Below are 25,563 nucleotides of genomic sequence, written 5' to 3' on the forward strand. Positions count from 1 at the left end.
CAATAGAGAAAAACTTTGATATCGTATAGTACATGCCGTATTGTACATTGATTGATGCTTCCCTCGGCGTCTTCTCTCTTTCCGGCTCCAAGAGTTTTGCGGGCTAACAGGTGAGGGCTATCATGCCCCCCACCGCCCTTCCACATTTCTTCGCCTATCTGCGTTGTTTCTTGGAATGGGTCCGTGGCGAGGATGCCTCCAGAACACTCCCTCCACTCGTTTCTTCATGTAGATATGTATGCCTGCTGTTGGCCTACCACAGCCGCAGCAGCATTTGTCCCAAACCTAAGCCATCGATTTTCTGTAACGGGCCACCTGCGCGGTGGGAATCGTGTCTTGTCCTCCTACGAGCTCTTAATCCATGCGGCGCCAGTTCATGGGGCCAAACTTGCTCAGGGTCTCGAGCTTGTTGTTTCCGAGGGTGACGCCGGTGGCGCGGATGACGCGCGGGTCACGAGCGAGCTCCCTGTACACTTCTCTGTGGGTTTTGGTGCTGGCGTCGTAGCGCATGAGAAAATAGTGAGCGCGGGTGTGGCGGACCTGGTTCAAGCTGGCGGAACTCGGCAGCATGAAGGTGCCCCAATTCTTGATGTCGCGGATGACGCCGCCTTGCTGGAGAACCGTCTTGCCGGCTATCAAGACGAGTCTGCGCCCCATCGTGTTAGCAGCCTGGTCTCGTATGTTGCATCGCTCCCTCGGTTGGCCGTTGATCCGTCTGGCTGTTTATCCTCTGCCTCGCTTCTCGGTTGTCGCCCCGATGAGATGGGGAGCCCGTAGAATTGCAACGGCAAAATGGCTCGTCGTCAGGGAGCGTGTCGTGGATGGGGGAGGCGGGGACATACTCTTTGACCTCGTTGAGGTTGCCCTGGCGGACCTGTTTTTTCCAATCGTCAGTCAGTGCCGCCTGACAGTTTGGTGCTGCTCGGACAATTAGACTGGGGCCGACTTACCATGCCAATAACTTCATACAACATCTTGCTCGAACTTGACGGCGGTCGTGCGCGAGCGCCCTGTATTGCCGTTGCCCGAAGATGCTGCTGTACACGGGACTGCTGTTCTAGACTGCCCTGGCAGGCGCAGCGCGCCAGTCAGACATGGTTTGGGGGCCGAGATTTTGCCGCTTCACCGCTTTTGATTCCTGCCTCCACTGTTACTCGTTCAACGCGCGCCTGCCTGAGGGCACTATAATTTTTAAGGCTTATAGCGACTAGCATTCGACTTCCACGCATGGCCGAATACGTAAGGTAAGGTATGTACCGTACGGTGCTGTCCCCAATGTACCTACCTGCCCAAAGGTAGACAGGCGTCTTTATACACCCCCATCCAAAAAGTCTGTGTGCATAGGCCACCCCACTAACTTCCACGATCTGACACTTCATTCTTCAACCATCTATTTCTTACTCAACTTACTAGCTACCGAGATAAAAACAATATCAAAATGAAGCCTAAAGACAGATCTTCAATATTTGGTATACTAGCCCCTGGCCCGGCGCACTGCAAGGCGCCGGCGAGGCACAGACTCCAAGAGCGCCCGAATAAACTCCTGATCTATAGCTACCCACGCCTCCTTAATCCACATAATTGCAAGAGCTCTGTCAGCCTCGTTATCCTTCAGGTCCTCAAATTCAGGGTACATTTCATACACCAGGTCCTTCAAACGCTTCCAAACATGCTCGATTGGGTTCAAATCTGGGCTGTGAGGTGGCCAGTCGATCAGCTCGATACCGTGCCCTGCGAGGTACGCCTTGGAATCGCGAGAAGTGTGGATGGAAGCATTATCTTGCTGAAATAACCTTCCCTCAGCCTCGCCGGACTGCAGGTGAGGAAGCAGACCTTCTTCCAGCGCCCAAATATAGCTCATAGAGCTATATCCTCCTCGGGGGGGTCTGGATCCCTCTCCATAAAGATAAGCTCGGTTTTTCCAGTCATCCAGATCGCTGCCCACACCATAAAGCCAAAAGAGGCAGCTTGTTGGGTCTTCTGGACCATGCGCCTATCAAATTTCTCGTAGTTATAACGAAAAACCCACCCAGAACCTTTATCTGGGTCGTTCTGGATCGAGCATTCGTCGGTATAAATTGCCTCTATAAGCTCGGTCTCTCGCGGGAGCCAGAAGCGGCAATGGCCAAATCTGCGACGTGCATCGTTTTCTGTAAGCTTTGGCCTCTCTGGGGAACGCCAGTGCCCTATGCTGGACGCGTCGATAATGAGTCGGAGTGCGTTGATAGAGATAGAGACGCCATCTTGGCCTAAAAGACGGCGGAGAGTTTTCCACTTGATTTTGGGATCCTTTCGAACGTAACGAAGCACTTAACGCTTATCCGCAGCACTGAACTTCATGGGGCAGCCACTTCTAGGGAGCGAATCCAAGGTTTTGTGGTCTAGTAAACGTTCCGAGGCCCTGTCAATAGTGTTGAGGTGGACGCGATGGTCGCGCGCAACCTGGGCCTTAGTTATACCGGCCAGAACTGCCGTGACAATGGAAGAACGCGATTCTTTCGATAGCTCCTGGTTAGGGCCGCGATTTCCGCTTATTTCTGTGCCAAAAGCTCTGGAATTGAGCACCATTGTAGAAAGTTATGGGTGGTTCAAGAAAGAGGGTGTTTTTGACGCGTCGTGAGATTTGATGGTGGGGTGGTCAATGCACACAGACTTTTTGGCAGGGATTGTAGTCGAAACTCGAAACATCACATTCTAGATGTATCACTATAAAACATATGGAAATTTTGCTCGCTGAACAGGGTTTCCGCAATTATGTGCGGCCTATAATAGAATCAATCGTACAAGATAGCCAGCCCCAGACTCGTAAACGAGGCGTCCCTGACTATCCGTCCGCGGCCAAAGGTGGTGTTGGACCGCGACCGGGACTCACATTAGGTATCTACAGCAATCTCAGACTTGGTGCGCCGTCCCTTCCATTCTCCCAAGCCGTGTTCCGAACAACCCGTTCCGAGCCAGAGCAAGCGAGAAAAATTCCCGTCACGAGAAAACAAGCATTCCGCAAAGGGGTGGCTGGTAGCACCTAGAACGAACCAACTCCGACCCCATCCCCCATAGCCTTGCCCCGTGAAAAGGAAAAAAAAACCGGGCACAAGTTATACTGATATAGAGGAAATAGGGAATCCGCTAAGACCGACGTTTTCCGTCCCCTCGGAAAGACAAACAAAAGAAGGGTAGAAAGAAAAAAGTGGAAAAAAAAGAATACAAGAACTACCAAGACTGGACCTAGAGAGCAAAAAGGGATCGGTGTCTTCGGACGAGCCGTGTCAAGCACTGCAACTCGAATCTGCAATCGCAGCTGCTGGCTTCCCGGCTGGGGCACGAGGGCTGATGCAACGTATCATCCTAGAATTCTACTCTGAATCATAGTGAGGCAAGACCTCCGTGTCCATCTTCTTCCATTCTTCCTCGACATACTCGCTAAAAAGGAACGATCAAGTTAATACGTGTCTTCGGTAGCGCAATATCAGGGGTATGGGGTTTCAAATACCTAGTCGTCTTGACCAACTTGACTCCAAGTCTCTTCATAAAGATCAAGAAGCGGCGTTTAGTACGCTCACGCTTAAAGTGTGCGAGCATGTCGCCTCGCCACGTTACGCCCTTGATCTCCTTGGTGCCAATGATGACCTTCTGGCTCGACCCAGCGTACGTGATCTCGGTGAGCTCAGCCAGACGAAGATGGAAGTCGATGGGGTCCTTGTAGACGCCCCACGTCACTTTATTGGGCAGGACATCTTTGAGTACCTGATGCTCGAACATATTATCTTCGTTTCCACCATCGGCCTTGTCGACCCAGTGCCAGTACTGCGTCACCAACGTGTTGGTTGATGTTAGGCTGTGCTTGACCTGGTACACTCGCCAGTCAACTTGCATCACATGGTCCGCACTGAAGGAGTCCGACGACGTGTATCCAGCATACTCGAGCTCGTCACTTGTAACTGAGCTGGCTGCAGAAACCGTGCTGAGACGACGCCTCTTCATCTCCTTAGACTCCCTGGTCTCCCTGCCCTCATGCTTAGGCGGCGGCGGGGGAGGCGGAGGCGGCGAACGCGAACGTAGTGTCCCCTTCTCCGACCGAGTGCTATGCCTTGACGAGCCCCCAGCAAGCGGGCCAGCGGTTTTGTGGTGTGAAGAACGCGGACGCGCTAGCAAGTGCGCAGGCTCAGCTTGTGCTGTCTCCTTTGCCAGCTGGGCGGCCTCAGTGGACTTACCCTTTGACGTTGCCTTCGGCGTTAAATCTAATGCCGCTACTGGCGTTGCTGCTCGGACTGTCTTTTCCGGCTGGGAAGACTGCGTTGGCTGTTCCGGCTGTGGCGGTTGCGCTGGCTGTGGCGGTTGCGCTGGCTGTGGCGATTGCGCTAGCTGTGGCGGTTGCGCTAGCTGTGGCGGTTGCGTTGGCTCTGGTGGCTGCTCTGGCTGTACTGGATGTACCGGCTGTGCCGCCTTTGCGAGCTTGACCAGCTCCGCCGGACGGACATCTTCCGTCCGCTGAACTGGCTCTGCTGCAAGGATAGCTTCCACTCGGCGCGGTGGCTCTGCTGGCCGAACTATCTCCGCAGGTGGGGCTGGTGCTATTGCCTGGACTTGGATTTGTTGTGCTGGCCGGACTAGTTCTGGAGGGTATGGTCGAAGTGGCTGCTCTCTGGAGGGTCCATGGGTCGGAGTAGTCTGGGGAGTTTCATGAGGCTCCTTGCGCTTTAGGGTTCGTACGGCCCGTTTAGGTCCTCCGCTGTCCGGTGCACCCTTTTCCATTCGGTAGCCCGACGGCCGGCCAATGTTGCCAAATCCGCTCTTCGTCCGAAGGGCAATAACCTTCGGATCGTGGTAGAGATCATGGATGGTTTTGGAAAGACTAAAATTCTCACCCTGCTCGACAAGGACCTCGTGGAGGCGCTGACGCAGCCACTGCGATGGAGTGATGTCTATGTTGAACTTGGGCAGCTCCTCTAGAACCTGCACCATCCGGAACAAAACATCATAATTAACAAGCGTTTTGTTGATAAACTCTTTGCCAACAATCTGGTAAGGATGTAGCTCGCCGTCCTTGAGAAATTTGAGGATGGCATTCCCGCGGTTGATTTGTCGATTTGCTAAAAATTTGCTTGATTGCGAAGAGTTTGTTTGGTGGTGATGGTCATACTTCTCCTTCCATTTCTGTAGCTGAGGCTCAACAAAAGATTCGAGCGGGGTCCAATCGCTCTCCCAATATGGATGGTCGGGAGAAACCTTGACGAGAGGAACACCCCGCATGATGGGCGGCTCGGTAAAAACAAAGCCATTGTGGTGAAGGCTGAGAACGCTCTTGTTGATCTCCGGAAGGTCTTGCGAGGGTTCACGAGCTTCCATCTCCGGCGTGACTGTCATAGGAGTCGACGAGGCGGCAGGCGTGTCAACCTGGGAGGGGGCCATGCGCGTGGTGGGGAGAAGCTTTCGGCCACCTGGCTTCGAGTCGCTGCCATCTTTCCCATCGTTGTCTTTGGCGACTGGAGACGTGTTCCTGGCGGCTTGGCTGGCTAACATACTGTTGACGGCCGTAAATCCGTTCATAACCAAGCTATTATCAGCAGACTGCTTCCAGATAAGCCCACCCGAAGCAGGCGGCTCTCCAGAAACACCGGGGTGTTGTTTTGAGAGCGACCGTGCAGCAGCGCCGTGGCAGCCTTGTCGGTTCCACTCGCAGTTGCCGCAGCGGGGAAAATCATCACCCCCCAAGAGGACACACAAGCTATAAGGGCCAGCGCCCTTTGTGCAGGTTTGGCAGGGGTGCTCCTGGATTTCCCCCGCGGCCTGAATATAGCAGCTAAGCCACTTGGCGCCTTTGTTGTCGCTAGGCTCATAAATCGACTCCAAAGTTTCCGCGTTGAACCTCCTACCAGGACGGATCTGAACGCTGCGCTTGATGAGCAGCTGCCTGACATGGCTCACCCAGTGGTTGTCGAGGGTGATTGGACGGACCTGCCCGATGATGACGCCTGAAGTATCTGTCACGGTAACCGGGACAAAGGACCGGTCCTCTGGGGTGGCAGGTCCCACCGGCCGCACTATGTGCGCTACTTGATCCGCCGGCTCACCCAGCTGTACTGGAGGAGCTGCTCGGTGAGCGTGAACGGCATCTGCGGTCTGTTCTGGTGGTGGCGCATCGGGAATCGGCGATTGATACGTTTCCGACAGCGGCGTAGACTGCGGCGACGTAAGTTCCGAAGTCACCTGGGCCTCCCGCTCAGGCAGCTTGTTCTCATCTCCAACGGTGACGACTCCATTGGCAGCATTTTCATGCACGAGCTGGGCACCTGGCGAGTCCTGCATGACCACGGCGCCGACATCGTGTTCATTCTTTTGGGCCTCGCTCTCCTGATAGGCAGAGCCGCCAGGGCCATATTTCTTGAACCACCGGCGCTTGTCGTCGTCGTCACGTGCCCACGATTCGGCCTGGGCAGCGCGCTTCGCCTGTAGGTCGAGGTCGAGGTCTTGGACTTGGTCTTGGGTGTGGCGACTCTGCTTATCCAACTCTTCAACCCGCTGCAAGATTTTAGCGCGCTCGCTGAACAGGTCCAAGAGCTTGCGGTTGAGGTGCTCGGTCTGCCGCCGGTGGGTTTCCTGGAGAGTGCGTTCCTCCTGGGCCCGGAAGACCTTGGTTGAACTCCAATACTTGGCCTGGATCTCGCTCCAAAGTTCGTGGTTTGGCTCCTGGGGGTGGGCGGGAGCGTCCGCGGGAGCATCGGCGGGAGCGTGAGCGTGGGCTTGAGCGTGAGCCTGAGCGTGGGTGTGGGTGTGGGTGTGAGACTCATTTTGGGGGTAGTTATGGGCGTGGGCCGGTTCAGAGTCCTGGCGATTGTCGTCGTTGGCCACCGCCGCCGCCGCCATGGCCATGGCTGATGGGGCACCGAGTGGCCAGCGTGCGTAGCGTGTGCGCGCGCGGGCGCCGCAAGAGGATTAGAAGTTCAACGCGGGCGACGGGACCAACCTGGAACTTGCCCGACTGGCCCAATTGGGAATGCAGGCGGGAGAGAAACAGGAGAATGGGGAGAATTGGAGAGACGCGATAGACGCGATGCGATGCAGGCCAAAAGTCGAAACGAGGCGAAATGGGAGCGTGTCGTCCGGTCCGTGGTTGAGCCCGTGCGTGCCTTCGGGTCGTCGCGCGCCCTCAGCTGTCTCACGACTTACTCGGCGGTGCAAGAGTTAAGATAAGAAGCCAGCAGCTGGCCCATCGAGGTTTCCCTTTTCCAGGTGCTGCTTCGCCAGGTTGCGTCGGTCGCCGCTTGATCCACCCGTCAGCTCAGATCAGCCTGCAATAATGCGAAAGTTAGCGCGGGGGGCCAGTCACCAATAGGGCATTATAATTTTGACGCTTAGTCGAGATGGTCAGGAAAAAGACAGGCCAAGGTTGCCACGCAGTCCGCACCGTATGGGAAGCAGGGGTGGGGCTGGTGGGAAATAGTCACGGTGTAATAAGTAATGCCAATGCTCGCAGCAACGCAAAAAAATACCAGGAGGAAAAGGACGACATGAACTGGGATCGGAAGGCGCGGTGGTATGGAGTATTCGTACTAGTAAGTTAGGTAAGGTGGTACAGAGGTACCGAGTAATTCGCTTAAACTTTAGACTCGCCGATAGATGACTCGGGTCAGGTCGACACACTATCGAACAACACTTGACGTTCGCTTGCGACCCATCCATTGATTGCCCTGCCGTGAAGCCGAGAACCCGCGCGGACGGGTGCAGCCAGCGAGGGCTAGAGGCTCTGGAGCGCCTGCGGCACTGGCAGTCACCACCGCGGCCCAGCGTCAGCATTGGCTACAGCGCCGCTGGGTCTGGGTCCACTAGGTCGGGTCCTTAGTGAGGACAACCCCGGCAAGTGGGGCACTCAGGATGGCCGGAACTCATGACGGACAGGGCGTGGAGGTAAGTGGAAGGTCGGTCATAAGGACAGAGAAATGTATTCCAGCGGCTACTATTAGGTCTGATGTAATAAAGACCGCGGAATATGTGAATAGGTAAGGTGCCTTAACGGAATATGGTACGGGATCATTCGAAAACTCAAAAGACCAACCTGCGCCTCAACAATGCCCCGAGGGAGGAAGTGGCTTAACAGGGACGGCGAACTAAGCTAGAGGTGGAATCGACTAGTAATACTCCGTAACAACCAATTCTTCTTCTGGGGATCTGTGCTAGCGGGTGTTGAAAGCTTGCGAAACTTCTGAATAGCCACTCAACTCGAAAAACTCTTGGCGCACAGGGGAAATAGTTTAGTTATCGCGCTGATTACGGACACTCCTTAGCTCCTGTGCCGATGCGACGACCTTAATCCGTTTGGAAACTTGGCACAGTCGCTGTGCTTATTATCCAACGGCCAAGCGACTCATTTGGTCATGGGCTGATTCGTACTGATACGGAACTTGGTACCTCTATTAACTTTCGCGTCGTGTTCTAGGTTGTTCAGCAGATATGTCCACTACTCCGTATAATATATACCCGACTTAACTTATATATACCTTAAGTATATGCTCTAGGTACTGTGCATGCCTTTCCATGTGCTAATTGACGCGAACCTTCTAGTAAGTCAGATTAACTAAACACCTAGGTACCCAAGGTTTAGGTAAGGTACGTATTGTACAGTACGCTGTGGGAAGGCATTCAGTCAGGGGGTCGCAAACTTACAAGGGAATACAGAGAGGTAGGTAATACGCGATAGCCCCGGACCACATTTCCAAAAACGTCCGTCACAAAATAGGGAATTGATAGCCCCGAAAGCGGTCGCAGCTGCATAAGAAAGTGACCAACTTACGTGGGATGCACCACCCATGGGGGGAGGGGTTGCCATGGATTTCATTACATAGTAGGGGGCGAATTGCTGCGGGCAGGTAGCTCGAGCGTCAAACATCTGATCACACCACAACACATTCCGAGCCTCAACGGAGTACCCTCACGGAGTATAATAACAAGCATCGTAGGCACCTACCTTTCGGTTGCCAACGTGAAAGTTATCAACCACTTATCCACGTGAGTAGTCGAAATACTGGATGTCCCTGTTTCCAATTCGTACATACTTCAAAAACAAAGGACTTTGCAGGCGCAACGACAGAAGTTGCGGAGTTTCTAGATGTGATCTTTGACTGACCTCGGCGAAGCCCTTGTTACATACCTATGCACTTATGCTTTCAATATTGAAGGGAGGAATGCTTCAAAGGCCCGGAAACTCTCTCTGTAAAAGATACTTCAAAGTTTTAGTCGCCAAGGTCAAATACCTAAACAGAACTAATTATATACGGCTATGTCGTAGGGATACGAGTTTAACACTGTTTCCAAACATTGTGCAAGCCCAGCAAAATCCCCACCTCCCATCGACGTAGGTCAACTTGTTTTAAGACATGCCAATGATTCCAAGCGCTTCCTCGCTGACAGCCAACATGACGCCAAACCTAGACTAAAGATGAAACAGGAAAGAACAAATATTATAAGCCAAAACGCTGATGCTGATACAGAAGAGGTCATTTCATTGAGGCCTCCCCAAACACAAAGAAAGAGATTGAGAGGTAGTTCCGCAAAGTGAAAAACTTTTGTGGCCCTGACTAAACTTCATTCTGTCCTCGTGAAGCCAGGTCCGCACCCCCCCCCCCCCCTCAAAAAAATTGTTGCAATGCTAGACCTTCAATGCAGAATCTGTCCCTCTAATTCAGTACCGGGAGTGTCTGTTGGAGTTTGGAGAGAAGGAGCTGTCAAAAGCGCTCGAGTTGTTATAAGGCTCGTCGTTATACACGGTCGCGCGGCGGTCCTCCTCGGGCAGCAGCTCCTTCACTTCCCAGTTGTTCATCCTCGTGCCAACCGAGAACTCCAGATCCTCCTTAGTGATTGAGTCCCAGTACTTGTAGACCATCATGACGGCCAGCAGGTTGCACGTCGTGGCAAAGAACAAGCCGTCCAGATAGTGGCTGACGGCGCTGCAGATGGGCGAGCTGAGAGCGTAGAGAATGATCTGGCCGACAACGAAGAAAAAAGAGCCAAAGGCTATGTCGCCCAGAGGCCACCTGTCCTGCAGCGTGCGGGTGACAAGGACAATCTGCATGGCAACGTATATGAACAGCTGGATAGCATTGAGCAGGTACAAGACCACAAAGAGGCCGACCGTATTAGTGGGGCCGAGTCCGGCCCACGTCTTGAAGGTGGCGAGCGCGACAAGGAACGTGATGACAAAAGCGGCAGCAGAGCAGAGCCTCATCATCCACAGCGAGAGCGGTGTGCCGTCTTCGTAGAGCTGGAACCCTACAAAGCCGTTGATCAGCAAGCAGGTGACGAGGGCCGACGAAAGTCCTGCTTGGATCGCGACAAAGTACGGGTATGGCGTCGAGCCCGCAGGGATGACTCCGGCGTCGATGATAAGGGATAAGAAAGTGAGGAGCATATAGAGGTAGAAGAAGGTTGTGATTTCCTTCCGTCCTGTCAGCGGGCAGGGAGCGTCAGTTAGCAAAAACCATTGCCGCCTCCAAGTCGTGGGAAGGTTGTCTTACCCACTGCCGTAAACTTCCCCCGCACGTGTAATATCATAGTGACCGTCATGACCAGGGCGATAATGTGCATAAAGCTGGCGGCGCCCTGGAAGATGAGGGTATTGGCCAGCTCGATGTTCCGGGCGAAGCAGTCAGGCTCGATACCAACGCCGCTCGCAATCGACGTTATGGGGCCTATCGACGAGCATAGCGGCAACGGCGCCATATGGCACAAGCCGGTGAAGTCCCCAAAGGCGCCCATTTTGATGGGAGGTGTTGGGGGGAGAAGGCGACGAGTTCACGCCGCCGAGACCGCCGATGAATGGTACTTTTGGGTATCGTGGGGAGCCGGGGGCGTGGGGGGGGCAGAAACGGCGAGAGACGGGGTCGGCGGAGGCGATGCGATCAACCGATGGAACTGCCGAGCGCGCAACGATATGAGGTCGGCACCCGGGCGCGCAAAGGTGGGAGTAGGTGGTCGGCCTGCTAGCGGAATACGAGGGGAGAGAGTGGTTGTTGTGGCGGCGAGGAATGCGAGCAGGATGCAATGTCTCGTATAACGTTGATTGCCGTCGGGTCGCAGTCGCGCGTATCCGCACTAATTGCCAATTGAAACAGATGCGTGAATCGATGGCGGGCCTCGTAGGAGGAAGAAAATTCAGAAAGGGATATACGTATATACTGAGCGAGAGTCAGGACAAAACGAAAGAAGAATGCATCAACGAATGTGTCGAGGCGGGAAGCTCGTCATGGCCCTGTTGTGCTTGACGTCCCAGCCCTGCATTTGGTTGCTCCGCTGTTGGCTGTGAACTTGTGACGTGAGAGGCTCGGGGCAGACGAAGACGACAGCGTTGCTGTGGAAAAGAACCCCAGGGCCCAGAGCAGCCCCACTCCCTTGCTGCGCCCAGCGCTCTCGGCATCAAGAGCGTCTCGCCAAATTAGCCTGTTCGGGTACCTCCTGCCCCCCATTGGCTCGGCAACCCCCGTACACTCGTGGAGGTTTCTGACCACCCTAGAAGCAAGCCCCTTGCAGAACCCGATGCAAACATTTCCAAACCTACCGATTTGGACGGAGTAACTATCAACACTAGACACTAGATTGCCGTGACTTCACCAGTTTCTTTGCTAGCGTGAGGCTCGGGTTGGTTTGAGCTTGACGCCCACGGAGCAGTCGGCACGCCCCTTCTGTCAATGGTTGCCTGCTACCTCCGCACTCGCAGCTGCCAATCGCCGGAAATCAGGAGTCTTTCAGCAGCAGCGAACACGATGGAGATAAACAATGGCGATGATATCCAACTACCTATGAAACTAGGTTTCTTGCCCTGCACGTAGGGTGGCCACTCGCTATCCCCGGAAGCCTTCCGTGCACCATGTACCTCAACTCTCGGAAACATAGCCCGGGTCAAATTCGAGCTGGGCGTCATCCCCAGTCTCTCGTCCACTGGCGCCCCTGACCATTCTCGTCTTGGCCCGGCCGTGGCATCTTCTCATCCGCCTCTCCCAGCCTGCTGTCGGCCCTGCAGGGCCATAGTGGTCCATGACGCCCTCGCAGTCAATCTTGGGATCCGTCAAAATGCCGATCTCGTCGGCGAAAACCGACAAGTCCTTCGAGACTCGACTCCCCATCCTAGCCTCGATCAGGCCGACCCAGTCGTCTGGAAACACCCCGCTTAGGTGCACCTCCTTCACGACGCCCTTGCCAAGTCGGGTAAACTCGCCCATGAAGTCTCGGTACACCTTGTCCGTGGGACGTAGGACGCCCGGTCCGTCGTCCAGCTCGTCTGGAAAGTAGTCCGACATACAGCTGCGCTCGCCCAGAGAGTTGACGACGATCTCGACGACGTCAAACTGCTTTTTCAGTGCGACGAGGATAGATCGTATCCCTGCCATGAGCTGCGCCGGTGATACGGGAACGTCCCGGTGCTGCCCTGCAGCAGATCTAGCCAGGCCGTGTTGGTTGTTTTCTCCATACGTATCGAAGAAGAACTCCTCGCACAACTCCAGACGGAGCACGCGAGCATCCGCCAGGGCGGATATCCCATCTGCCGTCATGAGCCAGCTCTTGAGACACCGGTCTGTCTTCCGCTCAAGAAGCCAGGGCTGGTCGCCGCACGACGGGCCGACGACCCCGAAATGGATTCCGAGTCGCTGTCGTGAAGGGTCGTCAGGCTCGGCGCTTGGGCCGGCCTCGTGAATTGACATGGTCCGCTTTTGCAAATGGGGCTCCGCCAATGCACTACCGTGGTGCATCTTTAGCTTTAGGGACGATAAACCAACTTAGCCAGGTTGGATTGTCTTTATTGCCAGATCCATCATCCGGCCTAATCTCTCGGCGTAGTGGGACAGTGTCCAAATCCGCACCACAACGCTGACGTCACTTCTACCGGGCCTGCCGATCGCCTCTTTTTGGATTCATCTGATGTTTAACATATTTCGTTTTTTCCCACATAATCGTCACTCTCAGACCTCAAGGCTTTCATAATACGCAGCACTGCTTTTCCATGTATTCTAGTATAGCCTAGAGGTACCATAAAGGAGAGGAACGATCTCACGTTGGTTTTTTTTATCACACCGTAGTAAATTTAAGCAGCAGTACATCTAGGGACGTGAATCTGTGAATAGCAATGGTGTCAATGTAAGTGGCCTCTACGGGGCACATGCAGCTCGTGGTTTTGCCTTTTTGCCTCACATGCTTTTAACGTGCGCTTTCTCGGCTAGGTCCTCAAGAAGACGGACCTGCTGATATCTACCATTCCACCTTCACAGTCAGTTGGCACTTGCCTCCAATAAAGCACCGCCTGTGTCAAGAAGCAGTCAAATTAGTTATCGTAAGCCGGCGTAATGTCATCCATCATTGTATCACGTCTATTTAGCATAGTAGCTCGGCTTCCACGTGGTGAATGAAAGGACCATTGGCGCTCTGGGATCATAATAATGTTCAGGCGAATGCTAAGCAGATAGCCGACGAAACCAACACGACGTTTCGTAGTTACTCACTGCCTACCCAACAAACCATGTATGCCTTAAACCATTATATCCTATTAAAAGTGGCGCCTCCGGCTGCAGGTGCGCTAAAACGGCTGCTGGCACTCCTAAGAATGCCATGTTGCAAGAACTTGCCTACCTACGTTGGTGGGCTTTTTTAGGCTTCGCAAAAACCTAATCTTGGTGCGATCCCTTCACGCTCTGTCAGGCAAGCCAGACCTGACTTCCCTGAGACGCTTCCAACAAACATGACAAACATGCAGATGACAAACCATCCTCTTCGACAAATTTAGTGGCGAGTGTACCCTAGTTCTTCGGCTTTGTCTTGCCATTGCCAAGGCTCTGCCAAGACGCGACGGTATCCTATGCTGCGAGCGAACGCAGCTACCCCTTTTTGGGAATGATAACCTGCCGTTATTGTGCTTGCCACAATATACAAACACACATTGACAAAGCTGCGGCTACAGGCTTCCCCAAAATATCACGTCCAATCGCGAAACCCGCAGAACCATGGCGAGCCGTACACTCGCCACCGCGGCTCTGGTTGCCGTCGGTGTCTTCGGCTACTTCTCGATCTTGGGCCTCGCGGCACAAAACGGCTTCTTCGCGACGCTCGACGCGCTCGCCGCAGCCGACGCCGAAGCTGGCGTTGCGCCGGCGCGCCTGACTGGCCTGGCGCCATGCGACGCCTTCTTGCAGACGCTGCTTCGCTTCTTCACGCCCTGTGTGACCGGCGAGCTGCCGGCCCTGAGCCTCTTCAGCGCCTTCGCCGCTGTGCAGGTGCTGCCGCTGCACTCTGTCGTCGTGCTCGAGGGGCTCCGCGCCGCCAATGCGGGCACCGTGTTTGCCTTGTCCGTTTTCCCGCCACCCCAGCCTGCATTTGGCTTCACTGCCGCCAAGGATGCCAACCTGCTGACTGCTGACGGTGCATGGGAAATTATATCAGCTCCGCCGTCTGGGGAACCATCTACCAGACCATTCCATTTGGGGTGGTATTGCCCCTGTACTTCGCGCTCTATCTCTGGCGGTCGCCGCTGGCGTTTTTGTCGGCCTCAACCACAGTGGCAAGCCAAGCCGAGAAGCTCTCGATGGACCCGGTGAAGGTCCGCGCCGTTACGGGCGCCCTGACACTAGGGTACGTAGTACCGACGCTGCTGGCTGCGCTTCCGGCGCCCTCTATCGTCTCGCTCGGCACGCAGCAGCTATTCCTTGCCATGTGGTAGTTCTTCCCCGCGCAGGTGGCAGCGTGGCAGTTGGTTCTCGGGGCCGTTGTGAGCCGGCTGGCGCTTGTGAACGACTCGGCGGGCGCTACCCCAGTGGCGCGACTGCGGTACTCGCGGCGCGTGTTTCCTTATATCCTCGGCATCGCGGCTGCCCTGCATCTTGCCATCGTTAGTGCCGTTGCTGTCCCGTGGCTACGGTCCGGCGTTATCCCCGTCGACCTCCAGGCCGCCTTTGTTCCGATGCCAGTGTCGGCGCCGCGGCCCATTGCGGCGCTGGCCGAGGGCTCTCTGAACTTGCTGCAGTACGATTTATACTGTGCTTCTGGTGCAGCTTTACTTTTGGTGTCGTACTTGACGTATGTCTCCTCGGGCTCTTGCCTTGCGGCATGCGTAACGGTATCCAATTCCATTTTGCGCAGTCTAGTGGTTGGACCCGGGGGCGCGGTGCTGTGGGCTTTATGGGATAGGGATGAAGTTGCCTATGCCGCAGCGGCCGACATCAAGAAGAAGGCATAGTATCTGACAAGGCACGAACGAATCAATGAAGCGCGAGGGCCTGGGTTTCGTAACATTGGTCCCTGTTAAAAATGGTGGCCATTTAGCCACTGGTTAACGTTGACAGGAAGGAGAATGTAACATCTTACATGCTTGCAAGGTCTCCTGCAAAGAGCTCAGCACGGAATTGCGGATTGAAATTACAGCATTCGGTGCGGTATGTACTCGATGTGTTGTAATATACATGAAACGATGATTCCAGGTGCCAAGGGTATTAGGTCAGGAGCCATCCTTGCCTCCCTATGCAATTGACCGTCGCCATTAAACGCCCATCCAAGAATCCAAGGTGATTACCATGAAGCCGCCTAACTATCAGTCATGCCGCTATCAGTTATGTGGTTTGCCTGCCGCCCGCCATGCCTCGTGTGCTCGCTACTAAATCAGTCGTTGATGCGTTTGCCGTTTAACCGTCCCAGGTCTATTTTGATCATACGTCTCGCAGTCCCTTGTAACCAGCCAGTGCGGCAGCTTTTCCCATCCATCCCATATCAGATTTATTGATCTTAGCCTTGCAACCAATGCATGCAAAATGCCCAAAATCCCTCATCCGAAAACGCCATCTTGTGATCCGTATCTCATGCAGGTCGGTCAGGCAGTCTTTTGCCGGTTCGGTCAGGTTACTGACCACGTCTCACCACTCCAGTCATATCCAGCCTGACAACGGGCCGCTCAATCTCCAAACTCCTACTCGGGACGAGCCGACCTCCAGGCGTTCTCGGGTTCGCAATGTTTACTCTTCCGCGCCGATGCGGTCTGGCTGGGTCCTCATCCGCGCTGTCCGAGGAATCATCATCGGCTGCAACAGCTAACTGGCTCGCGGCATATAGGCTGGCGAAAGGGTCGCTTTCGGCAAGGAGCCCGTCAACTTCACCGCCTCCCACGGCCGTATCACCATCATTCGGTAAGGTGTCCTGGCTCGGACCCTCGTACATGGCCAGGCGGGCAAAATAATCCGCCAAGCCATCGACGCTCGGTGTTCCTATGATGACATCGTAGTTTGGTGGCGGCGTCAGTAGATCAGTCGGTATGGGGGGTGGTGGGTCGTCGGCATCGAATGCTGGCGGGTTGAACGACGGCTGCCGTAGGAGGTGGATGGGCCGGTCCCGTTCAATGGGGCTCGGCAGCATCTGACCTCGGCTCCGGCTGGAAGAATTTCCCAATCTCGACGAGGCGCCCCCGAGTCTTGTCGAGGATTGGATGTGTGCAGCCTGTGGGAGGCTTGGGAGATTGGACGAGTTCACACAATCTAGGCGAAGTCGAGTGCCGTCAGGATTCAGGACATCCTGTTCAACCAGCGGAAGCTGCGCCGCCGAGCTGGACGGGCTTTTGTCAATGACTTCGGCGTCTGAGCACCCGCATGACCTTTGCTGCCGTTGCCCGACCGCGGGCCCGTTGCGGCCGCTGTACTGCGGCAGCGAAGTATTCGCCTGCGTAGCACGGCAGTTCAGGACAGTAAACGGACTGTCGATGCTGATCTCAAAATGGCGCCGACGCCTTCCAGTTGGGTCGTCGGGGTCCGACCGCGAGATGCGCATGACGATCTGATGAGCTCTCGTCAGTTGTGATATTCGCATGAGAAGAAAGCAACAGAAGGCAAGGGGGGGACGGGCAGACGCGACTTTAAAAGGTCGAGGGCGCACAAACCTTGATCCAGTGGAAAACATTGACATTTTTCCAACTGCAGTCCGGATGCAACCGCAATGACTTGTCACGCGCCATCATATCACAGGTGGGGATCTGGACATTCATCTCGATTTCCGTGCTTCCCCAGAAGGACTCGAGGCCCAAGTCCAAGTCACCCAAGAGGTTTTCGCTCGGGTCAGGTAAAGGCTGGGGTGCGGTGTTCGATCTCGCCGCCTCCATCATCCTCCGTGCCGCTGCCGACTGCCTGGCCTCGGCCCGACGGTCAGGCTCGAGCTCCCCGCCACACAGCATACGCACTTCGCTTGATTCGAACTGCTTGTCCAGAGGACGCCCGGCTGTCTTCTCCAAGAGGAGAATCTTCCGGCCCGTGTCTTTCCGAGTGACTCGCCGGTCGTTGGTCCAATACTCGATACTCTCGGTAACGAAAACCTTCAGCTTGTGGACTTGGACCTTGGCGAGCGGGGTGAGCTTGAATGCGATGGGTATTCTCGTGCCAATGGGAAAGCTTTTGCCCGAGATCATGATGTCGTAATGCAGTTGGTCCTCCCATTGCCGGCTGATGGAGATGGGCTCCGACATTTCGAGTGACATTTGGTCCGGGAGGCGGACAACCGAAACTTCCTTGGCACCGTGGAGGTTGGGCTTGAAAGCGCCGGCACGTTCAACCGTCGTTTCGAGCTCCCACCGCACCGAGCCATACTGCAGCTTCGTCGTCTCCAACTGGTGATGATCGATTGGCAGCTCAAACGAGTACTCGTAGGTGCCGGGGTAGAATATCTTGTACCCCTTGGCCTGGACTTGGTTGGCAAGAGGCGAGTCACCCTTGCCAAAACTGCGCGAATTGACCGATTGCAAGGACAGCCGCTTGAGCTCCTTGGCGGTGAGCGTGCCGGTGTTTCGGTTCTTGTTGAGGACGTGCAGGGACCCATTCGAGGTATTCGAGTAGAACGAGTTCCTGAGGCTGTTGCTGTGGGTGTTGCCAGCCTTGACCGAAAAGGAGCACTGGCTGCCGTATTCGGTCTCCCACATTCCCTCGTGCATGGCGTGGAAGAAGACAAGAGACTGTGCCCGCAATGTCTGCTCCTCAAAAAACTCCACCTTGAGAGGGGGGATGCCTTCGGGCCATTCGGTCCTAGCCTTCCCAACAAGCTTCAGGGTCACAGACTTGATCTTGACATTCTTTGACACGTTAAGCTGTAGCTTCCCTCGCAGCAAGGCTGTGGAGTTTTGGCTCTCCTGCCGCGTGTGGCCGTCGTGGTCGAAGCCTGTCAGGAAGACATTAGGCTCCGCTAGTATGATCGAACACGATAAACCGCTGCCCGAGGCAACAGGTTTCGGCACCTCTGTAACGGACGAGCTCATCATGGTCTTGGTAGATCGTATTGATATAATACTATTCCTATTTGTGGCACTCATCGCCGCGCTAGTGAAGGGCCGTGGCGCAGCCGTCATGTTGGGCTGGGTCTCGGAGTCTTGGGAAGCAGGGCCTTGCGGGATGGGGGGTTCTCGAGGGTTGGGGTCTTGCGGAACGGACTCTTGATGGACGGGGCCCTGGGGGATGATGTCGTGAAATACTGGTTCCTCGACGGTTGATGGCTCCAGTCGCGAGAGGCGTCGAGCGAAGCTAATGAAGCTCGAGGGCCTGGACTGGCCCCGTGGGGTGGGCGTCGTTGACACGGCCGACGACGGCTTTGGCGTCAGGGAAAAAACAGACAGCAGCTTTTCGAGCGCCCTACCGACACGTTCCCCGCTGGGTGGGAGCGAACGTATCAACCTCCGCTTCTCAGTCTTCTCGGCCTTCTCGCGGCGCGCCTTATCCTCGGCCCTTTTTAGTAGCTTCTCCTCCTTTTGGCGGCTCTTCTTCTCCCGCTTCTTTTCCTCGCGCCCAGGCGGCCTCTTGGGGGACTGGGGCGGGCTCGGTCGAAGGTCGCGGGGAACGAAGCCAGCGGGGTACGAGACGATATGAATGGAGTGGGGCCGGCGCTGGCGGGGCTGGATCAGCGGCGTTGGGAAGCCCGGGCTGGCTATTGAACGGCGCCTTCGCTCGGCGGCGGGGTTCCCGGGGGTGTAGTAGACGGAGCCGTGAGCCGACGAAAAATAGGGCTGGGGACGGAGTCGGTCGTGTTCGGAACCTACAAAAGGCATAGCGCCCCGGTTAGAGAAGAGCCCGAAGCGGAACGACATATACGCGGCGGTTCTGGCTGGGCAAGCCCGCAGTGCAGGACATGGGCAGGGCAAGGCGGCAGGCGGAGAGAACGGGCTTGGGCGCTCAACACACAGCAGCCGGGCATGAAGGGGACAGAGAAGTCCCCCGCGTCCAACATGCCCGCGGTCGAGGCAATGCTATACGAAGCGAGGGGATGCAGCGTATGGCCGGCGATAGCGCGGTGCTGGCGGGAAATAAGGTCGAGGGCGCTGACAGCCGGCGCAACAGAGACTGGCGGCATCCCGAGGGTCCGATGACCCAGGAGTGGGGCCGGCTGACGGGATTCTCGATGCAGCGCCATGGCTGACAGGCATGATGGAGGCAGCAGCTGCCACGGCGGCGGGGAGGGTCGACCGGGAAGAGGGCAGCTACGACGGCGAGGGCGAGGGCGAGGGCGAGGGCGAGGGCGAGGGCGAGGGTTTGGATGATAGACATAGGCATGGGCATGGGCCGGGCATTGCATTGGAGCGGAGGGAGGAGAGAGGGGAATGGCAGGCAGAGGCTGGCATAGACATGCGAGGGATAAGACCCGTGGACGGCTGCGGGAAGTGAGCACGTACCTGCACCTGAATCATAGCACTCTCGTTATTATTGTGTTGTTGTGTGCGGTGTGGTGCCGGGGTTTGCGCGGGCTTGGTTCCGTTCCGTCGTTTGTCGGGCCAGTTCTGGCTGGCAACATGCACTGGACAGCTTCTCTCTGGAACTCGGCGTCGCGTGATACAGCAACACACTGGACCTCAGTCGTTCGACCGTCTGTGTGGTTCGCGAGCAAGACAGAGTGCACAGTCGGGGGATCAGCCGGATTGCCCTTGCTCCCTTGGTGGCCCGCTGCTCAGTATTTCAGGCGAAGACAGGGCGCCCCCGATTCCTGGGCCGTCGCCTGCTATGCGCCGGTTGGGGCGTCGTGGTGGTGGTGGTGGTGGTCAGGCCTGGCGGGACCTGAGCGAAGCGTGCGGCGCGTTCGTGGCCGCGGGGCCGCTGGGTTGAGACTGTCTCAACTGGTCACAGGGCCGGGCATACGCCACGGTAGCGATGCAGCGAAGGGGGAATGCACGGTGCAACGGGTGGGCGCTCGCGAATTGTGGGTGAGGTGCGGTTGGTGCGGGTGTGCGGGTGCGGGAGTCGCTCGCTCGCTCGCTAGTGTGCACTGACTCTCGACTTGACTGGCGACTGACTCGTTGTCTGTTATAACCCGGTTGGTTGCTGCTAGCGGGGGACGCAACTTGACAAAAACACGAGCAGCTGGTGTTTGTTGATATTGCTCACCAGCACAGCACATGTAGGGTATCCGTAACTTACGTAGGTACTCAGCTTAGTCGGCCACAGCGAGAATCCAAGTCTGCTCGGGCCTGCCTGAACAAGAGAGGGTGCTGAGTCGGACGAGCGATGATGTATTTGCGACGATGGGATCCCTGCCCGCTCCTGCACGCTTGTCAGGGACAGTGGAAACAGGGTTGGGGGGAGGAGGGTGCGGGGACTTGGAGGGGCCAATCGCAGGCCAACAGGCCAGTCCCGCTTCCTTGTTGGGTCGCGATTCGCCATGCTCCGCAACTCGATTCACGTTCTCTTTCATTGCATACTCAGGATCCAATATCCAACTTCCATCTGCAAAGCGCAAGCGCGCGCGCACTTCTCGGCGACGACGGACCTTGCCTTAGGAACTCAACACTGTTCACCCAGCACCAAAATTGCAGGCGTGCCGCCTAACCCGATTTTGAGCGCTTGCCCAGCCGCCCAACGTACAGGATAAAGTAGGGAGGTAAGGGAAGTTGGTTAGGTACTGGACCGTATCAGTACCTAGTTTTGCGACTTTTTTTGTCGCTGGGCGGCCGCAAATCAGGGCGGCGAGCGCCACAACCGTCAAACAGCCGGGCAGGACTTGGTTGACGCCAACATCAAGGCACAGCTCTCACTTGGTAGCCACCATTGGGTCCCGCGCTTCCTCGCCGGCGCCAGACGTTCAGGCGCAGCACGTCAAATATCCCTTGTCCGTTTCAACTTCCGACCGCCGGGTGGCCTTGTTCTGTTTTGTTGGTCCTGGCAGGCAAGCAGAAGCTCGGCGTGACCGCCAGCTGGGGGATGGGCCATCCCATTCTTGAAGTCGTCGCTGCAGAATAAGCCTCTCCTTCCTAGTTACTCAAGATGTTCCCCGTAGATGTTGGTCCAATGTGTCAGAGTGCTCATCAGCCACATGTCGATAATGCCGTGGCGGAGTTGCGCGCTGCCATCCAGATGAGATCCCCTTGTTGACCTTTCGCCCCAACCCCGAACCGCATCACCCGATGTTCGAAATCCAGGCCACGTATGACAATGGAAAGCGTATGCGTACTCCCTATGTAGCCCGGGCAAATCGCCAAACGTGGTTGGTTACACTGAGGTCGGAAACTGCCGAGCCGGCAGTCTCGGAGGACCAAGCCACTGATAATGGCAACTGCCATACGTCATCGACAATATGCAGGTCGTTCCGCCTACTTTTTTTGACAAGGTAATCGGTCAAGACAAGATTCGATGGTCTAATCTTGCTGATGTGCTCGAGTCAGGAGCAGCTACGTCTTTCTTCTTTGTAGTCAATGCCACTCAGCTATGCAGGGCTGTGTAAGCCCCTATAGAAATCTGGATGGAGAAGAAAAAGATTAGGACCCTGCCGCCTGCTGCTCAGCACTTGTCTGTCCACCGTCGGAACTTTATTCTCGCTGGGAGTTGCGCCGGCTTCCCCGGAGATAGCGCGGACGCTGTCCGCTTTGTCCCTTCGCGGACCAGAAGTACGGTTCGATGCTCCGATCTAACGGTCGCCACGTCCGACCCTGCCGATCATCTTTGCCAAGTCAGAAGGAGCCTCTGCTGCAGGTGCCGCCTGCGCTTCCAGCCGACGTCTGCATCTGCTATTTGCGACAAGTCGGGAGGTGTTGCAAGCCAGGCCTGGGTTGTTATCTGCGCTGAGATTGCGGCGCATAGTTGCAGAGACGTAGTGTCCGTATCCCGTACTCCGCGCGCATCTACAAGCTTCTCGCTCGCCTGGCATCGTTAGAATGGAAATCCACCATAAAATCAAAAGCTTTCTCCGGCGCCTACCACCTACGTAATGGATTCTACGAGGCCTGACTCGGCGTTTCACGTTGAGTCGAAGGTGGGCCTTGACCGCTGAATAAATCCATGTGGAGTGGATTAGACCCTGCCAAGAGCACCGGCCCACCGAGTCCACGCCCCTGGAACAAACTCCCGCGGGCTGTTTTCCCCAAACCCGCCTTAGTGGACCGTTGGGGTCTCGGGCCTAGCTCGGTCTGACAGTTCCAAATTTAAGACTAGATCCAAAAGCAAGCACCGGATATTTATATTTAATTTCTACCCATTTACTATCCTTAGTCTTCATTGCCACCATGTTGTCCCCATATCTCGAGGCGCAGTCGGCAAGAACCACCATACCTGAACTACAGCCCATCTCGTAGCTTCCAGATTTTGGCACGCCATGTTCGTGCTACGGTACAGAGTACCTACCTAGTCAAAGACAAGAATATATCGAGCAAATGCATGCGCTTTAGTTCCTAGCCTCGATTAGTAGCTCGTTTCCCAACTCCGCGAGAGACTGCCGTCTCCTGTTTTTGCGCTTCGTTGCTTCCTTTACCTCTCTCAAACTAACCAACGACAACGATAACCGAACCGGCTAAAATGCCCGGCCAGCGCTGTACTGTTTAATCCCTGACAGTGAACAGATCCGCATCAACGGCCTCACATGCATCATCAGCCGGCCGGCCAGCACGGCTGAACCCAGCCTATGGGACCTGCGCTTACCGAAAGAGGGGTGAGACACCATTCTGCCGAGGCGGGTGTCTGTTTGCGTCACAATCCCATCCATGTCCACGGGACCGGCTAGACCATTCAGCCAGCATGTAGAGGATCAAGTGTTTTGTTTTTATTTTCCTGTCTTTCCTCCAACAGTCCTTTGGATGTTGGCTTGGGCATGTGACTTCTTTAATTCCCTAAACGGAACGCCCTCCTTGATTCCTCCAATCACAAATAGACTTGTATGCTTACAATGGGGACGAGACATTGCCATTGAGATATTAACTCCCATAATCTAGATATTGAGTGAAAAAACCCAAGGTTGAAACTCTTCCTTTCAGTCTGTTGTAGCACTACCTTTCCTACATTATCTTGATCCCGGCAGCTACCTCCTCCGGTTTTTGTTACGCATGTTTTAGAATAAATTGAGGGGCTTCTTTATGATGCCTAATATGTTCTCTAAGACGGACATGGAGTTACGCGGATCGGGCTTGAATATGTACAGGCCCAGTGTGCCCATCTTTTCTATTCTTATAGGTGGTGGGTTCATTCAAGCTACCTACTTAAAGAAACATATTCTACCACAGGGTGCTCTTTCCGCCGTAAGACACAAGAATCGAGCAAGCTATTGCCACCAACTGAGCCCGCTGCCGTTGGCTGAGAAAAATGGACCTCGTTAAGAATAGCTCCTTAAAACTATCATCAAGCAATAATCTAGAAGGCGGGTATCAGACAGGATATCTAGAACCAGTATTGCTTGATATTGCTGGCACACATGCAAATACGAACACAGTCTACAGGTAACACGTGTATTAAATTCCCTGCCGGCATTATTAAACTAATACAAAGTGTCTCTCACGTCTCTCAAGCTAGCGCGATACATGTTATATAGCTGCTTCGCTAGCATATTCTGGGCATATGAAACAAATTCGCAGCGTGAGCAAGTGTGGACGATCAATATTGTGCCATTTTCAGGCCGCTATCCAACCTAGGATGTTTCGGAAACTAATTAAATCTCTACCTAGATTTGTCTCTTTCTTGATATTCACCATTAGGTAATGATGTAAACTCAGTGAATCCACGCGGAAAACAAGTAAACCATGCATTCAGTTGGTTACTTGAACGGGATAACGGGATAACCGAAGCAACTCGAATGCACTTAAGATTATGGCTTTTTCTACGCTTCTCGTAATAGTAAGGTTAAAGACATGTGTGACTGAGCCGTACAAACCCCCCGATCAATCGTAGGATACAGAGACTCGATTTATATCACCAAGGTTCCTCCTTACCAACGGTATCTTTGTATTAACTAGATACTTCTAATTGAGTAGGTGGCAAAGGTTAATTAGGTACGCTGTGGGTACCAGCGAGGTTCAAGTATTCGTTATTTCAGTCAGCTCTGACTGGGAGCGTTTGCTTGGTTCATAAGATGTGCACTATGTGCTAGGGAACAATGAAAGGTGCTCCCATGCCATGGAGCCTATCAAGCCATCCGTTGTAAAGAATATCTGAAGCCATCGATTTAAAAGCAACTCTCATGTTTCGGATATAACTGAATTAACCACAGGCCTACCTTCATCGTTACAAAAAGGTATCAAGATACAGGGACACGAGAGCGAAGCCAACTCGCAAAGCTATGGATACTAGTTAATTGTAAGGAAAGAACCCCTACACACCGACCAGCTTGCACGCGTACCCAGCGGGCCAAGGCCTCACTCCTTTGTCCTGATCTTTCACCCGCTGGCCCAAGCACTCTGTCGTGTATATAAGCAGTGGCCCTCGTCCCCTTCCTTTGCGAGGGCCAGGTTGGAGTCTCACACCAATACCAGTCATTGCTCACTCTATCTATTACCTTCATTGTGACCACCTTGATCAGGCGCACCTGCCTTCACTTACATTAATTATGACAAGAGCTTAAAAATACAAAATCATTGGTTATAAATATAAATACCTCTGCAATCAACACCCGATATATGGGCTTTGGGGTGGTAATGAAGCTCATTTTACTGATTTGGTTCGTCAACTTCACGTTCACCGTTGGATATCGCCTGACTATTTGCCTCATAATGGAGAGAAATAGCGGTAGAGGGGCAAGACGCAGGGGGGAATGACGAGATGGGTAATTATGCCGCACTATGTATTTAAGACATGTTCATAACAACAGCCTGGAAAGAAAAGTGGCATGCATCGCCGAGGAATCTAGAAGGGAGAAACGGCCGAGGCAGCTAAAAAGAACTGGTGCACAACTTTATACTTGAGGAATTCCTGTCTATTGCTGCCAGCAACAACAACAGAAGCGAGAATTTGCCAGACGTAGTCACCTGAGGAATTACAAGATGTACCTTGGATTTATCGAGCTATCAATAATCAAGCGGCACGGATGGTAAGGAAGCCAAGGTTATCGTCGCTAATTTTTTCACCTACTAGCGAGGTTATGGGACAGCTGCGTTTTGGTAGAATGGTCTTTGGGTGAGCGTCCGGGAAGCTTTAGAAAGTCAGATATTGAATATAGAGTGCCGAATCCAGGAGCAACTGACTTCCGGCGTACCAGGACTACTGCCGGTGTAGTAAATCCGCCATTCGACAGGAAATGAGATGGTTGCAATTTGCTTGCCAGCCATGATGGCGCACGACTTGTGATCGGGCTCGAGGGCCTTAGAGTTACGCAACAGTGTGACCAAGA

At 54.6% G+C, this 25,563-nt stretch overlaps 6 protein-coding genes across 6 annotated transcripts; 1 reads left to right on the forward strand and 5 right to left on the reverse strand.

Annotated features, from left to right (window-relative positions):
- Positions 1–81: 81 nt before the first annotated feature.
- B0T26DRAFT_522158 (uncharacterized protein) lies at positions 82–1,273 on the reverse strand. The gene is made up of 3 exons (XM_060435481.1): positions 951–1,273; positions 843–874; positions 82–646 (listed from the first exon to the last, which is right to left on the reverse strand). The coding sequence occupies exons 1-3, from the start codon at positions 972–974 to the stop codon at positions 355–357; spliced, it is 348 nt and encodes a 115-aa protein (XP_060290917.1). The 5' UTR covers positions 975–1,273; the 3' UTR covers positions 82–354.
- Positions 1,274–3,480: 2,207 nt separating this feature from the next.
- Positions 3,481–6,669, reverse strand: B0T26DRAFT_617434 (uncharacterized protein; the record flags this gene model as incomplete). Its single annotated transcript, XM_060436011.1, has 3 exons — positions 3,481–3,981; positions 4,522–6,213; positions 6,256–6,669. Coding segments are annotated over 3 exons (2,607 nt in total), but the record flags the coding sequence as incomplete, so codon positions are not given.
- Positions 6,670–9,514: 2,845 nt separating this feature from the next.
- B0T26DRAFT_522340 (chitin biosynthesis protein) lies at positions 9,515–10,883 on the reverse strand. The gene is made up of 2 exons (XM_060435482.1): positions 10,509–10,883; positions 9,515–10,437 (listed from the first exon to the last, which is right to left on the reverse strand). Exons 1-2 carry the CDS (start codon positions 10,747–10,749, stop codon positions 9,677–9,679), a joined length of 1,002 nt encoding a protein of 333 aa, XP_060290919.1. The 5' UTR covers positions 10,750–10,883; the 3' UTR covers positions 9,515–9,676.
- Positions 10,884–11,864: 981 nt separating this feature from the next.
- B0T26DRAFT_681670 (uncharacterized protein) lies at positions 11,865–12,737 on the reverse strand (the record flags this gene model as incomplete). The annotated part of the gene is made up of 1 exon (XM_060440665.1): positions 11,865–12,737. The coding sequence occupies one exon, from the start codon at positions 12,735–12,737 to the stop codon at positions 11,865–11,867; it is 873 nt and encodes a 290-aa protein (XP_060290920.1).
- A 1,245-nt stretch (positions 12,738–13,982) lies between these two features.
- B0T26DRAFT_681671 (uncharacterized protein) lies at positions 13,983–15,211 on the forward strand (the record flags this gene model as incomplete). Its single annotated transcript, XM_060440666.1, has 4 exons — positions 13,983–14,323; positions 14,419–14,614; positions 14,696–15,051; positions 15,115–15,211. 4 exons carry the CDS (start codon positions 13,983–13,985, stop codon positions 15,209–15,211), a joined length of 990 nt encoding a protein of 329 aa, XP_060290921.1.
- A 308-nt stretch (positions 15,212–15,519) lies between these two features.
- Positions 15,520–19,333, reverse strand: B0T26DRAFT_522402 (uncharacterized protein). The gene is made up of 2 exons (XM_060435483.1): positions 16,895–19,333; positions 15,520–16,791 (listed from the first exon to the last, which is right to left on the reverse strand). Exons 1-2 carry the CDS (start codon positions 19,076–19,078, stop codon positions 15,868–15,870), a joined length of 3,108 nt encoding a protein of 1,035 aa, XP_060290922.1. The 5' UTR covers positions 19,079–19,333; the 3' UTR covers positions 15,520–15,867.
- Positions 19,334–25,563: the final 6,230 nt, after the last annotated feature.

The sequence above is a fragment of the Lasiosphaeria miniovina genome (assembly GCF_030549165.1).
Source record: "Lasiosphaeria miniovina strain SMH2392-1A chromosome Unknown B0T26scaffold_8, whole genome shotgun sequence".
NCBI lineage: Eukaryota > Fungi > Ascomycota > Sordariomycetes > Sordariales > Lasiosphaeriaceae > Lasiosphaeria > Lasiosphaeria miniovina.